Here is a 13756-nt window from a genome sequence, read left to right on the forward strand (position 1 = left end):
TATAATAATCACAACTGCGGTCAAATATTAATCACTTTGTGACAATTAAAAGATATTCATTTTTTGAATTGAGTGAGAGATGAAGGAACCATTATGAGAGGGGCAATGTTAGAAAGTTATTTGACATGATTGAGGCAAAAGAAATCTTGACAATCAACTCATTTGCACATCATTGACATGACCACCAGAACGGAAATCACGCCATGAACGATTGTATTCGATATCCAATGCACGTCCTCCATAAACATAACCTTGGAATTTAGCAATAGAGGTTTCCGCATCAGAAATAGAAGCAAATTGAACAACTCCAACTCCCTTTGAACGTGTTCCTTCGATCAAAACTTCAGCTTCATCAACTTTTCCAGTCGTTTGGAATAATTCTACTAAATCTTCATTCGAAGTTGACCATGGCAAATTCTTGACAAAGATTTGTTGACTTGGCTCAGCGGGTGGTAAGTTTCTTTCACTTGCACCACCAAATCCTCCACGACCAAAGCCGCCTCCGCCAAATCCACCGCGAGGGGCACCACGACCGCCATAGCCGCCGCCATATCCACCACGGCCGCCAAAGCCACCTCCATAGCCCCCTCCGTAGCCACCACCGCCGTAGCTTCCTTGTCCGTATCCGCCCCCGTAACCGCCGCCGTGACCAGCGTTATATCCACCGAATCCGCCAGCTGAACCGGCAAATCTGTCTTCACGAACTTCGATTGGGCGACCGTTCCAGTCTGTACCGTTGAATTGTGAAATAGCATTTTGTGCATCTTCTGGATTGGCAAAGACGACAATACCGCTACCCTTTGAGCGACCATCAGGACCAATGTTGATGTCTGCACGAACGACGTTTCCAGCAGCACGGAACATGTCTTTCAAATCTTGCCATCCAGCGGAATAAGGTAACTGACGTGGGGACGAGAAGGATTAGTAAGAATATTGGCTACGAAATACCTCTTATCATACTACTTACATTGCCGATGTACAATTGGGCTCCTGGGGCAGCTGCTGGTGGTGGTGGTGGCGCACCGTAACCACCATGGCCACCAAATCCTCCGCGACCACCGAAGCCACCACGACCGCCTCCAGGTCCACCGCGGAAGTTTCCACGGCTTGGTGGTGCACCATATCTTGCTTCATTTTCACGATCCTGGATAAGTAAGGAGAAGAGGTTAGCTTTTTGAGCAAATTAGGCGCATTCTTTTTCATACTCACCTCACGAATGAAAACAGGACGACCTTTCAAGTCGGTATCACTCAATTGAGTAATGGCCTTTTGTGCATCCTCAGGGTGACTGAATTCGACAATGCTGCAGTGGTGAGAGTAAAAAAGGTAAGACATTACCGTTGGTTCAACAAATTGATCCATCACAATACATACCCGCATCCTTTCGAGTAACCGTTTGGCAACAAGAGCACTTCTGCATGTACCACTTTCCCAGCTGTTGAAGAGAATTCCATCGGTCGGCCTGTCAGCCTACCATTCAATCACATAAACACATAAATGCTGAAGTCCAGATCGATAAACGATATGCAGGGCGTAATGGGAGATTTGGTTGCCAGAATAAATGCGGTAGTTTCTTTAACTTGTATTGGGATGTGGAACAGCCCACTGTATGCAGTCTTCCATAAAAGCAGCATTGGAGAGCACTTTATTGAGGAACTTGAAGCAAATCTTGTAGTTTGAGAAGGATGAGCCAACGATCCGCTTCCACCATGTATACCTTTCATCTCCATCTTCCATACCAAGCCCTGCACATCATTCATCTTCTGTCATCATCATCATCATCATCATCATCTCTCACACGCACCATCCCTCATAAAGTCCGACAAATCCTCCGATCTGACTTCGTAGCTCAAGTTCCCAACGTAAACACGGCAATCCTTCTTTGATTGACGTGCAACTTCGGCCACATCAGAACCACCGTTGCCCATACTTGCATCAAGTTGAGCGTCCATTGTGAAACGTGCTTATCTTTTCCTTGATCCTGATGCTTTCTTTTTCCTGCTACTGTTGTATCTTGTGTATCTTTTTGATATGAACACAAAATGAACCCCACTTTTATGGATTTTTGATTGATGGAAGAAATGAAGTAATGTCTTTTGAGCGCATTCTTCTTCCTCATTTACCACCAACGCTATGACCTTCTCACATCTCTCGGCCAAAAGAGACAGTGCGCAGCGCAGTTAGTTGTTGTGTGTTGCGCGCTTTAATTCAACAAAAATGACAGAAGACTCTTGACATGCCTGCTAAACTAACAATGGCGTGCGCGTGTGCTTGTGCGCACAAAAGCACTGCCTTTTTCCACAAAGGGAAGGATAGAAAGCAACGCTAAATCATAGAATACTCGCCTAAAACGTGCACTGTAATAACATCCGAGAAGGTACACAAAGGGTGCGGGAGAACTGATCATGATCCAGAATAATGTATTGCAGGGTATAAAATGAGTACAATGACGAGCAATCAACTTAATCAACTTTGAAGAGCACCAAAAGCTGCCAAAAGACCAGCTCCAACAGCAAATCCAACAGCGCCTGCCATACCCAGATCTCTCATCTTTTGATTTCTGGTTTGAGGAGATTGTCCAACGATGATTGGCGGTTGTGGTTGAGATTGTATAGATTCTGATTTTTGTCCATCTTCTTCTGTAGAAATACCTGCTTTTGCAAGGAGAAGCTTCAATGATTCATTTGCTTCACTGCCACTTTCTTCCAGCGCTGTCAATTGTTGAGTGAACTCTTGTACGACACTTGCTAACATTTGAGCATTAAGCGCTTCACCTTCTAGCAGTCTGCTCTCAAATGTTTGTGCTAGCTTCTTGCGTTTGTAAGGCTCAACAACGAGGAAGGCCAAAATGAAGATAGCAACTGAAAAAAAGAGGATTTTAGTAAGAGTGATAACAATCGACAATAATAGAACTCCGTCTACTCACCATTCAAGCCAGCAATTATCAAGCTTCCATACGTGCTTCCTGCACGAACACGATCACTCCAAATTTGTTCTTCATGATACCTCTCCAAGGTTTTGCGGACAACATCATCCCAAGCAGCATTTACGCGATGGCCTATTGACTCATATCGTTCTGTAGCCTCCCGTTCACCTCTTGCTTCTACATGTTCAGATTTGACAAGCTCCATGTATGCGTTCAAATCTGCATCACTCCAATCTTCTCGTCTTTGTAAGAGTTTATTGACTGTTTGTTGTGATCCAGCTCTCCTGCTGACAGCTTTCATATATTCTTTCCGCAAGATACTTTGTTCATCTCGTAATTGTTTCAATTCAACTTCTGCTTCTAACACTTGTGCTTTTGCCTCTACTACCTCTTCATAGCCTGAATAGGCATTCCAACGTTTTCCAAGTGATTCTAGTTGTTGTTTGATTCTTGGTTCTAGATCTGTTCGTTTTCTATGTAGTACATCACGAATTTGACCAATCACATCTTTACGTCTTTCTTCTTCCTGCTCTCCTTGCTTTAAGACTTCAGGTTCTTCTGTGGTAGTTGCTTTATCTTCTTTTGCTTTGTCTACTTGTTGTTTGGATATAGATGTGGAATGCAAGAATGCCCTTTTGCCTATCGTGTCAATTCTGCAATCATGAGCGGGAGAGTATGTCCCTATCCTCGTTCCATTACTTATGACTATGCGCCTGTTACCATGTAGACTACTATCGGTTGCCAGCCGTATTGGTATCCGCATTTGTTGTATCATTTGATGGTTTCCGCTCGGAAGAAGGAATAATAATAAGATTACAAGAATGTTTGTTTGTTAATTAGGCTCAAGCTGCAGGCCGGCACACACGACTCTGTGAGGTGTTGCTTTCGGATCTTTGAAGCGTTTACACTGACGGCGCTAAGGCCATTTCTTCTTATTTTTTTTTTTCATTTTTTTCGTACTTGTCTAAACTTTTTCGTATTTAATGCAGACAAAAAAGCAATGGCACTACACCAGTCTTCTGGCAAACCAACAGGAAGAATTGATTGAATTCAAAGCGGATAAAATATTCTTTCTTCCTGCCATCATCAAAGTGACATTGGCATCAAAAAGCATCTCTTAGCAAACGGCTAGACCTGCCAAGATGCCAAAGTCTCGCTTCAATGCCGTTCGCGAAAAAGCGAGAGCATCACGTCACAATCCACTCAATAGAAAAGATGGATCTTCAAATCAAGATGGCAACACAGATCAAATGGATGCTCCTTTGACACTCAAGCCTATCACAGGTCAAAATGGAAACGCAGATGTACTGCCAGTACTAAAGGCCTTACCATTACCAAATGCTACTTCCTCCTCTTCACATGAGGACGCTCTGTGGGCTCTCACTTCGCTCAACGGATTTTGGTCCACAAAAGCTTTGCGAAACGAACTTTTGGCTCCAAAGCATGATATCGTCTCACGCATCCTTGTACAGCTACAAAACGGAGGTGAAAGGCCAATTGAGGTTCGCGATGCTGCCAGTGGATGTTTGCGGAATCTGTGCATTGAAGCAGCTGGGAAAGCACGTAAAGCATTAGAGTCGAAGGATAGTATCAACATATGCATTGCAGAGATCTGCGATGTCGCAAGAGCACTTAGTCTGGTGGAAGGAGATGGAAATGAGACAGTCCCGGAAAGACGACTGCAGAATAGCACCCCTCAATCATTCCTAAACAAGCCAAAAGAGGATATGAATCGAAAAGAGAGAAGACATGCAGCTAAAGCAGAAGCAGCTGCAGCCAAGAAACAAGGGCAAGGAGTGGGCAAAGAGGAAAGTTCCACTGCGAAAGCTGAGAATGACTCCATGAATGAGGACAGCACACCCGCAATTGCTGCTCAAGATGATCATACGGCTATTAGATGTAGTCATCTAAACAATATCGCAGCTGTCATCTGGTGCTTGGCAGAGATGTCTCCTCAGGCTGCCGATGAATGTGGAAGAGCGGCCGCCATCCTTGGCAGAATATTCTCGCAGGCTACTAGGCAAGGTGTTGAGGCTCTAAACAATCTCCAAAAAGGTGGAGCAAACGGTACCGTTGACCACTCAGCAAACGGAAAGGTGGATGTCGGCAAGAAGGATCAAAAGGTTATCGACAAAGCATGGATAGAAGCATCAACAACTTGTCTAAATGCACTTGTGACATTGAGTGACTCGAATGCACACGCATGCGCTGCATTGGTGGGAATCAGTAAACCTGAGCTAATGTCAGCCATCAAAGGAAAAGGCAAGGTGGCAGTAATCATCGATGAAGAAGAATTAACCCGAGTGGAAGGCCAAAAGAATGTTCAATCGTTATGCTGTGCGGTGGAAGCCTTATACCAATATCGACCTGATTCCATCACAAAGCCAGAAGGTCGACAATTGGTTGCGAATGGTCTATTGGCACTTGCCGCATTGCGCAATATTCAATCTTCTCTGCCTCTACAATTGAGAAAAACTGTAAAGGTAGAGACAACAACAGGACAAGTCGATACACTATCGAATTACGAGTCAAGCGTTGCATTAGCAGCAATTCAGCAGACTTTGCTACAGTATGTGTCAACTGGCACGAAAGCTGAAGATGCGAGCAATGTCAATCTAGCATTAGAAGTGCTTGCTGAACTTGTTGGCGATCGTGAAAGATGGAACGTTTACGCTCCCTCTTCTGCTGTTAGCAAAACAGACGACCTTGCTGTGGACGAAGATGAAAGCGAGGATGAAGAGATGGATGTGGAAGAAGGAGATGGTGCGGAAGGAGGATCTAGCTCCGAAGGCGTAGAAGACGAAGAGATGATTTTGGAAGAGGAGGAATCTGGTCCGACAACTAATGGTACAATTGTCGATTTCCACAAAACACAAATCGCCAAGACCTTCTCGCCATCTCTGCTGGAGCCTCTGTGCAAGCTGGCGTTCGATATTGATTCAAATTCGGCAGCTTTGACGGACAACAGTGGGGATGCCACCTCAGCCACGATTGAACGTGGCGTTGCTATTCGAGCACTTTCTGTTTTGGGCAACGCGATTCTCGTCTTGGCATCTTATGCTCAACCACCACCTTCTCAACCGGTAGAAGATGCAACACACAAAAAGCGTATTGCAAGTTTCCAGAAATGGCTTTCAGAGCAAAACGACATGACGGGAAGATTATGGAGATGGTCATTTGAGATGGCTTGTAGAGCAGCAGCTTCGCCGATTGTTGCAGTGGATGAAGCTTCCCAGTCATCAAATGAGAACGTTCGTGCTGCATGCGTAGAGGGAAAACGAATTATTGAAAGCTCATTAGGCATCATGTGGAGTTTGACAAGATGCTTCGAGGGCGTTGAAGGGCCACAATCAAATCAAATTCTATTATTGGACAACACTCAATTCGCACAAGATCCTCATTGCATCGTGGCAGGGTCTGGTACGGGCGTGATTGAAAGTGTAATGGCAGCTTATAAAGGCAGCACGCAAGACGCAAAAGCAACAAGTCAAGAAGGGGAATCAACCCTTTCTATCTCTGATCCCACGACTTGGGCAAGTACAGATGGAATCCGTGTTCATTGCCTTGGATTGTTGTCCACGCTTTGCAGACAAGGACATGTCTGGCAAGCACATCTATCAAAGATTGTCACTTTGTTGGAAAAGGTTTTGGAAGCATTACCTCCACGCAATGCACAAAAAGGTACGCAAGCCACACTTGCATCTTTGGAAGTACGGGATTGGACAAGTTATGATGGTATGGTGATCGCAGTGAATGGTTTGATCGACACTTTTGCCGATGAAACGAAACCATGGGATCAACAATACAAAACCCTCAAATTGCACGGCAAACTTAAACGTCATTCTGCCGAAATTCGTCATGCCGCTCGTTCAATCGATAAACGAAAACAAGCAAGTTTGCGTATCGCAGCTGATGAAGCATGGGAGAATCTGATGGGCTTCCTTTCGTATCGTGAATCTGTCAAAGCCACCTGAACACTCTGTATTGGCATCTAATGAAACATGATGTATTATTCTGTTAGTGTGAATTGTTCGGATTGGTTGAGTGGTTGATGCCGGAGGATGATCACTTGTAGAAAGATAGACTGTAAGGGAATCAAGTTGGTAAAATGTCAGTCAGTATTTCGAACACTCGCAAATTCTACAATCCCCAAGCTCTACTCACAGCTCTTCAACATCCTCTTTCGATCCCAAAAAGACTGGGCAACGTTCGTGAATTTGCTTAGGCTGAACGTCCAAAATTCTTCCACGACCAGTAGTTGCTACACCACCGGCTTGTTCGGTCAAGAAAGCCATTGGGAAAGCTTCGTATAACAAACGTAATTTACCGCTCTTGCTCTTCTTATCTTCTGGATAACCGAAAATACCACCATACAATAATGTACGGTGGACATCAGCAACCATACTACCGATGTAACGTGCAGAGTAAGGCTTACGGTCACCTTTGGGATATTTGATGCTTTCCAAATAGTTGAGAACGGGTTCGTGATAGTAAGCACTGTTTCCTTCGTTGATACTGTAAATCTTTCCCCGTGGTGGCAGGGTGATGTTTGGGTGAGTTAAAATAAATTCTCCGATACCGTTATCGAGTGTATATCCGTTTACACCATTTCCGGTCGTCAACACCAAATTTGCCGAACTACCGTACATGCAATATCCGGCAGCAACCATTTCTCTACCAGGTCGCAAAACATCTTCGATTGTGCCTTTTGAGCCATCACGAACAAGGTAAATACCAAAGATTGTACCAATGTTCACACCTGCATCAATATTGGAAGATCCGTCAAGGGGATCAAATACTACACAATATTTTCCACGTTCGGTTTCAAATGTTGCACCTTCTTGTTTTTCTCCAACGATGATTGCTTCTTCATCTTCTTCTGAGACCAAGACTGCCACTTTTCCACTTGCACGAAGAGCATTGATCATAATTTCATTTGAAAGAACGTCCAACTTTTTCTGATCTTCTCCTTGAACGTTTTGATTACCTGCTTGACCGATCAAGTTAATCAAACTTGCTTTTCTGACATTGTTCTCAATAAATTTGCATGTAGTCTGTAAACTTGCCAACAAGATTGTTAAATCTCCACTTGCAGCACTACTTCTTGCCAAATTGAAACCATCATTGAGCACATGTCTTGTCAATGTGATTAGATCTGTTGAAGGAGGAGTGTATTCTTTTGTTTGATTGGACATTTTTACAAATTCTAGATGGAAGTCGGGGAGCAAAAGAGTTGAGCAACACAATTACCCTTCTTCCTCCGAATGAATGATATTAACTCGGCGGGGAAAGGGTGAAATGGGGAATTGCAATTTAAAGAACACACTGCTGAGATGCCTTTTATTCCGATTAAGTCTATCGGTAAGATGTATGTCCGATTGCGCTTTGGACATGCCCACGCGCTTTGACCTTTCAACCTTTATTTTTATTCAGTTGTGTCTAGGGTCAAGGTGGTCTACAGAGCGTGGAGGGGTTCACGCGTACACAATCTTCATTCCCGGTCAACGCCGGTCTGTTCGAAAAAGACGGAGTTACGGAGTGATCTGCGTAATCACGTGACTGTTCTTCAAAGATTATCTAAACAGCTTCTCATCATACATTGTGACGACTCTAAACTTCTCATAACAGTAATGTCGATACCGTTTAGGTAGTCTGTCAATATTTATATCAAAGTAATAAATTCATAGATACTATCTCTCTCATACTGAAGCTGATGTAAGCTCTTATCGGCTAATATATAACGATTTGAACCCCGAGACCGAGCAATGACTAAGCAACGACAGAAGTATAATGATCTTCAATCCTTTCGTCGATCATGTGATGAGATGTTTATCTTGACGTATCTGTTATTACGTATGACAATCATGATCGTTATTCGTTCGGTAAGAACCAATTATCGAACCATAAACGCGGTTTTACACGCTAACGCAGGGAGAAAGCTTAACTTAAAATGAGAAAAATTCAATTTGACTGAGAATGGGCTTGGGGCCGGGGAAACCGAAGGTGTGAAACAACAAACAAACAAATCATAAGAGGCAACACAGCTGTGTATGAATAGCATACCATGACCGAGTTTATATAAACGAAATCTTATCCTCCTTAACCTCGGCATGCAACTGGCCTTTTTCTTTTTCTGCCCGATCTCGATCTTTTGTAAAGCGGGCAAGACCGAGTCAAACCTTATGCTTGTTTACGGCGAAATTCTTCCCACCTCCTTACCCCCCCCCCGCTATTATTTTTGCTGTAGGTACAATTTTCACATTCTAACGTATGTATCCTGTACAGGGTGAACCCTTGTTCCCATCGTCTATTTATCCGTTGTTGATTGATCGTACGCTAAGAGCTTATGCAGCGGACAAAACAATACATACTTGCATACAAGATACAAACAATTCGGAGTTTGCTTTTTTCGAGTTATTCTCCGAATCAGACAAATAAATTGATCCTATCAGACCCTTTTCTCAAGCTATACATCCATTTGATCCGATCCGATCATGTGAATGTTGCCTGTTCGTATATATACAATCGCCCGATTTAGCTCGTCATCATCGACGTCATCGTCATCATCACCCAGAAATTTATCATTTCACCGAAAATCTAAGTATAGTCCGGTTCAATGTTTGTAACAGGTTCAGTTGGTCAAGGCCAGTAATACTTTCCAAAGTCATAAAAAGAGGTTCGGGAAGTTGAATAGTTCTCATTCCGCTTCTTGTTCACTTCCGGATCTAGTAAGGAGTTCTGCATGGACGATCTTTCGCATTGATAAAAAGAAGAAGCAAGGAGGGAAGGTCAATCGATGATCAATTTTAGGTGACAAGTAATCGTGCATAAATTAATCCATTCTCAGCACGGTCTCTTTTTCTTAATTAATGGACCTGATTTTCTATGCATCTTTGATCGGGCATGAGTCGTTCTCCGTTTTTTTCTCTCACGCTTCTTCTAATCTATTTCTCGAAACGGAGAATCAGCATTGCATCATGTATGTGTATGTTTAGCGGATATGCTCTTTTTTGCTCGTTGCAGACTTTTGCAATGCAGGACCCTACACAACGGATGGTCAATTGATCTACTGATCTGACGCCGGATCAAGTTACAGCATTTAACATAGTTTATGTCAGGTTATTTTTAGCGTACTTTTTTAGCGGATTCTTTTTTTATTCCCATTTTCTAAAAGCAAGGCAACCAACGGGTTTTTCCCCCTTCTCTACCTACATTATTATTTCCCCTTCCAAATTTATTAGCGTGTGCCCGTTTGTGGATGTGAGTAATGATAATCCGTGTTAGTGTTGTGAAATGAGTTTAATGCACTTGATTTCCATTGTGCTTCTTAGATCTATCGTCATTCTTCAAGGTAAGGAACATAGACGCATGTGAATGATATACCTCCCTTTTTTCTATACAGATATACATGCAATCCGGCTAGTGTGTCCTACCTTACCTTGCCTTTTGCAGAGCAGCGCTTTTTGTGCACGCTCTTTAACCCTTACAACTCTTAGTCTTCATCCCGAACTTTTCACACAGTGGCAAACAGTTGTGATTAAGTTAAAATCAATAATACTCTATATTAATAAGATGATAACAATATTATATAGTAATGATTGTTGTTGTTGTTGTTGTTGTTGTGAATGCTCAAATGCTCTCGTGCAAATGATTAAAGTGCCCAGCTAGAAATACAATAAGAATTTTGGAATACATTTGAATGAATGTTTTTGTGCCTTGGAGCGCTTGCCTAATGAAACAGATGAAAGATTGAAAGAAACGGTTCGGGGGGGGCTTGCCAAAACATTGCCTTGTGTTTGCAAACGCGCTCGCTTGAACGTTGTTGAGATACAGATAAGAAAAAGATTGTACAGCATTAAGTCTAGATTGAAGCATGAGTGAATTGATTTGTTTCCCTCTTTTGGTTGAATGTTTTGATGGCGATCAATGAGCCGAAGAAAGCATTCTTGATAACAAGTTGGAACTCGATCTGCTTGCGCGAAGGTTACCATTTTGTTGTTGTTGCAGCTGTTGTTGATGTTGAGCAGCTGCTAATGCATTTAATCGTGCATCGTTGGTCGATTGACTTTTGTTCAATGGGTTGTTGGACATGTGTTGATGGTATGCATTGGACTTGTGCACGACTTCATGTAGATCTGAAGAGGATGCATTGTTGGCAACGGCAATGTGTGCTTGTGACATACTTTGGCGCATGTACATTTGTTCGTTTGCTTCGTCCAAGTTGTCCAATTCATCAAAGTCACAATCATCTCCACTGATCGAAGATGATGATGATCCATTGTCATCAGTGAGTTCAGCCTCTGATGTTGCTGCACTGCTGCTGCTGCTACTGCTGTCCATAGAATGGTTGCGGTACATCATCGAAGAAGAAGCGGCAGATGATGCAGCGGAAGCGGAAGAGGATGAGTAATGATGTTGTTGGTATTCATCTCTTGTCCTTGGTGCAGGTGAGATTGGTGATGGTGGTGCATCAGCACTTTCACGGTAATATCCTGTCTTGGATTCAGCGTTGGCGTTGTGAACGTTCCATGCTGGTACTTGATCACCAGGCAATGCACGCAAGTAAACACGCAATTCGCTTGCACGAGCATAACGTTCACGTTCACGTCCAGCCGAGCATCCACGCAAGTACATTTCCCGTCTGCCTGCTTCGCTTCTGTCTTCGCGGAAACGGAAGAAAGGTGCAAAGTGTGCTGATAATTCTTCTTCTTCGATTCTCAAATCGTAATCGAGCAAGTATAACAATTGCTTTTCCATCAAGTTGACCTCTGCTTGTGAGAACAAGGCGGCATATCTTGTCCAATGTTTGTTCTTGGGTGAAGAGTCGTTCAAGTATTTTGCTGCGACGATCAAAGTGGCCAAAAACAAACGGTGTCGGGTGCATTGCATTCCCTTTGCTGCTCTGGGTAGCTTGTTGCGTAGACGTTCAAGGTAGATCAATGTGCACAACAATGTTGGCACTTGTACGTTACTCTTGTCAACCAAGATGGCAATGAAAACTTCCAAGCTTGGCAATCCGTTGATGCTGACCTTTGCTGCATCTTCAGCCTCATCGACTGATTTTGTTGGTGTTGTGGGTGGGGTCATGACTGCGTTTGCTGGACCACAGTTGATAACTTGTGCTGCTTGATGTGCCAAGTAGACTAAAATGAAATGAAAAAAGGGATCAAAGCGTTAGATGAATTGAAAATGAAAAAATCTCCGATCGGTGCTCAGATTGAGTACGCGATCCGAGCGCTTCGGGGATAATACTCACCAATCATATCACGGCTGACTGGACATTTGACCAAATCCAACAAGGATGGGTTGTGTACCATTTTAGGTAATAAGCTGGCGGGATGACGACGCATCGAGCTACTGGAAGATGTTGCGAAAGACATATTGTTTGTATGGTGAAAACGTCGAATGGAATCGGCCAGCAAGTCCTGTTGGTGATGAACGTGATATCGTAATAAGGTAGAAGGTGATGAACGGAAGAAGGTGAAACACGATCGATCGGATGATGTGATGGAAAAGAGGAAGAACGGATGAAGTGGTGGTGGTGGTTAGATGAAAACAAGGAAGGGATGTCTTGATGATTGAAAATGAAGTAAAGATTGAAATCAAGCTTGGGTTATATAGAATCTGGGATGGAAAAGAGGTATGTATGGAATGCATCAGTACGCAGTCCAATGTATAGAACCAGGGCGGGCAAAAAGAGAGGTAAGGCGAATTAACACGGACAGATCGCGTAAATGCATGCAAAAAAGTACGCTATCTAAAATGAAATAGAGAGTTACTTCCCTCTATTGTAAGGTATCCCCCTCCAAATGAAATGATGAACCTTGTTTAACAAAATGAACGAACCCGCACAGACACACTCACCGATTCAATATCCTTTTTTCCCGTTCTTCCTGAAACAGCTGTGTGTATTAAAATGATTAAGCGGCCAAAATCTTGTGGCGTGACGTGCAGGTTTGTTGCGATTTGACCAAAATGTTGACAAGTAAGAAGATCCAGCTCAGGGTCAAAAAATTTGAATTAATAAACGATAAATGCGTCCAGTCGTAAGGGGGCGACAGAAAAAAAACCAGGAGAATTGAGCAAGTTGAATGTATGCTTTGGCAGCGATCTGATGCAGGGGAAATCGACAAGCGTGCACCAGACAGATTGAATAGCGTTTCCTGAAATTCGGAAGCGTAGGATGATAAAATGCAAGTTGACTTTTTGGTGGCGTTAAAGAGGTGCCGGTTTAATTGAATCTGTGTTTACTGCTATTTTTTTCCAAATAGGCAAGTATGGGAAAAAGTTACCAAATTGAATTTTGAGTTAATGTTAAATGTCAGATCGACGAGATACTTTTTTTTGACCGAAAGTGCCTCCCCAAGAATGCACAATCTCCAAGCGGCAAACGAATTAATAGACCGTGATGCAAGCAGAAGTGTGCGTGCGTGTGCGTGATGCAGGCAGGTTCAAAAGTATGGCTTGCACACCGATCTTTTGCTTGACGCGCTTATGCACAAGGCAAAAAAGCAAAGCGTATGCAAGTTTTGAGTAGAGTGAGAGAAAAAAATAGTTGTGGCTCAATGCTCCAAGAGCAAGGGGTAAAAGTGCGTCTTTGGTTTGGCGACAAAGAGATGCCTGCACTATGCACTCCAAATAAAGCAAGATCAATAGGATCTTCTATTGTTGGTCATGCGAAAAAGAAAGAGAGAGAATAGCGTGTGCGTAAGGGACGTGGCTCGCTGTAGGAGAAAAAAGACCCCGATACGATGATCGTTAGTTCAGGGAAATTGATCGTCCGTAAAAGGAGCTAGTTTCGATGATCTCCAAAGCGGAAGAAAAAAAAGA

At 43.2% G+C, this 13756-nt stretch overlaps 6 protein-coding genes across 6 annotated transcripts; 2 read left to right on the top strand and 4 right to left on the bottom strand.

The window, feature by feature from the left end:
* Positions 1-153: 153 nt before the first annotated feature.
* FA14DRAFT_122073 (uncharacterized protein) lies at positions 154-1928 on the bottom strand (the record flags this gene model as incomplete). The annotated part of the gene is made up of 7 exons (XM_025496500.1): positions 154-482; positions 666-900; positions 968-1047; positions 1090-1144; positions 1210-1303; positions 1375-1435; positions 1799-1928. The coding sequence occupies 7 exons, from the start codon at positions 1926-1928 to the stop codon at positions 154-156; spliced, it is 984 nt and encodes a 327-aa protein (XP_025356274.1).
* A 769-nt stretch (positions 1929-2697) lies between these two features.
* FA14DRAFT_109771 (mitochondrial distribution and morphology family 33) lies at positions 2698-3383 on the bottom strand (the record flags this gene model as incomplete). The annotated part of the gene is made up of 2 exons (XM_025495889.1): positions 2698-2861; positions 2927-3383. Coding segments are annotated over 2 exons (621 nt in total), but the record flags the coding sequence as incomplete, so codon positions are not given.
* A 577-nt stretch (positions 3384-3960) lies between these two features.
* FA14DRAFT_160908 (uncharacterized protein) lies at positions 3961-6930 on the top strand. Its single transcript, XM_025498880.1, has one exon. The coding sequence runs from the start codon at positions 4069-4071 to the stop codon at positions 6898-6900; it is 2832 nt and encodes a 943-aa protein (XP_025356276.1). The 5' UTR covers positions 3961-4068; the 3' UTR covers positions 6901-6930.
* Positions 6931-6993: 63 nt separating this feature from the next.
* Positions 6994-8470, bottom strand: FA14DRAFT_50054 (putative FBP1-fructose-1,6-bisphosphatase). The gene has a single exon (XM_025502430.1). It carries the CDS (start codon positions 8119-8121, stop codon positions 7087-7089), a length of 1035 nt encoding a protein of 344 aa, XP_025356277.1. The 5' UTR covers positions 8122-8470; the 3' UTR covers positions 6994-7086.
* Positions 8471-10145: 1675 nt separating this feature from the next.
* On the top strand, positions 10146-10721 carry FA14DRAFT_50028 (uncharacterized protein). The gene has a single exon (XM_025502429.1). The coding sequence runs from the start codon at positions 10301-10303 to the stop codon at positions 10592-10594; it is 294 nt and encodes a 97-aa protein (XP_025356278.1). The 5' UTR covers positions 10146-10300; the 3' UTR covers positions 10595-10721.
* Positions 10722-10849: 128 nt separating this feature from the next.
* Positions 10850-12288, bottom strand: FA14DRAFT_105674 (uncharacterized protein; the record flags this gene model as incomplete). Its single annotated transcript, XM_025495751.1, has 3 exons — positions 10850-11355; positions 11404-12069; positions 12183-12288. Coding segments are annotated over 3 exons (1278 nt in total), but the record flags the coding sequence as incomplete, so codon positions are not given.
* Positions 12289-13756: the final 1468 nt, after the last annotated feature.

The sequence above is a fragment of the Meira miltonrushii genome, assembly GCF_003144205.1.
Source record: "Meira miltonrushii strain MCA 3882 unplaced genomic scaffold FA14scaffold_2, whole genome shotgun sequence".
Lineage (NCBI taxonomy): Eukaryota > Fungi > Basidiomycota > Exobasidiomycetes > Exobasidiales > Brachybasidiaceae > Meira > Meira miltonrushii.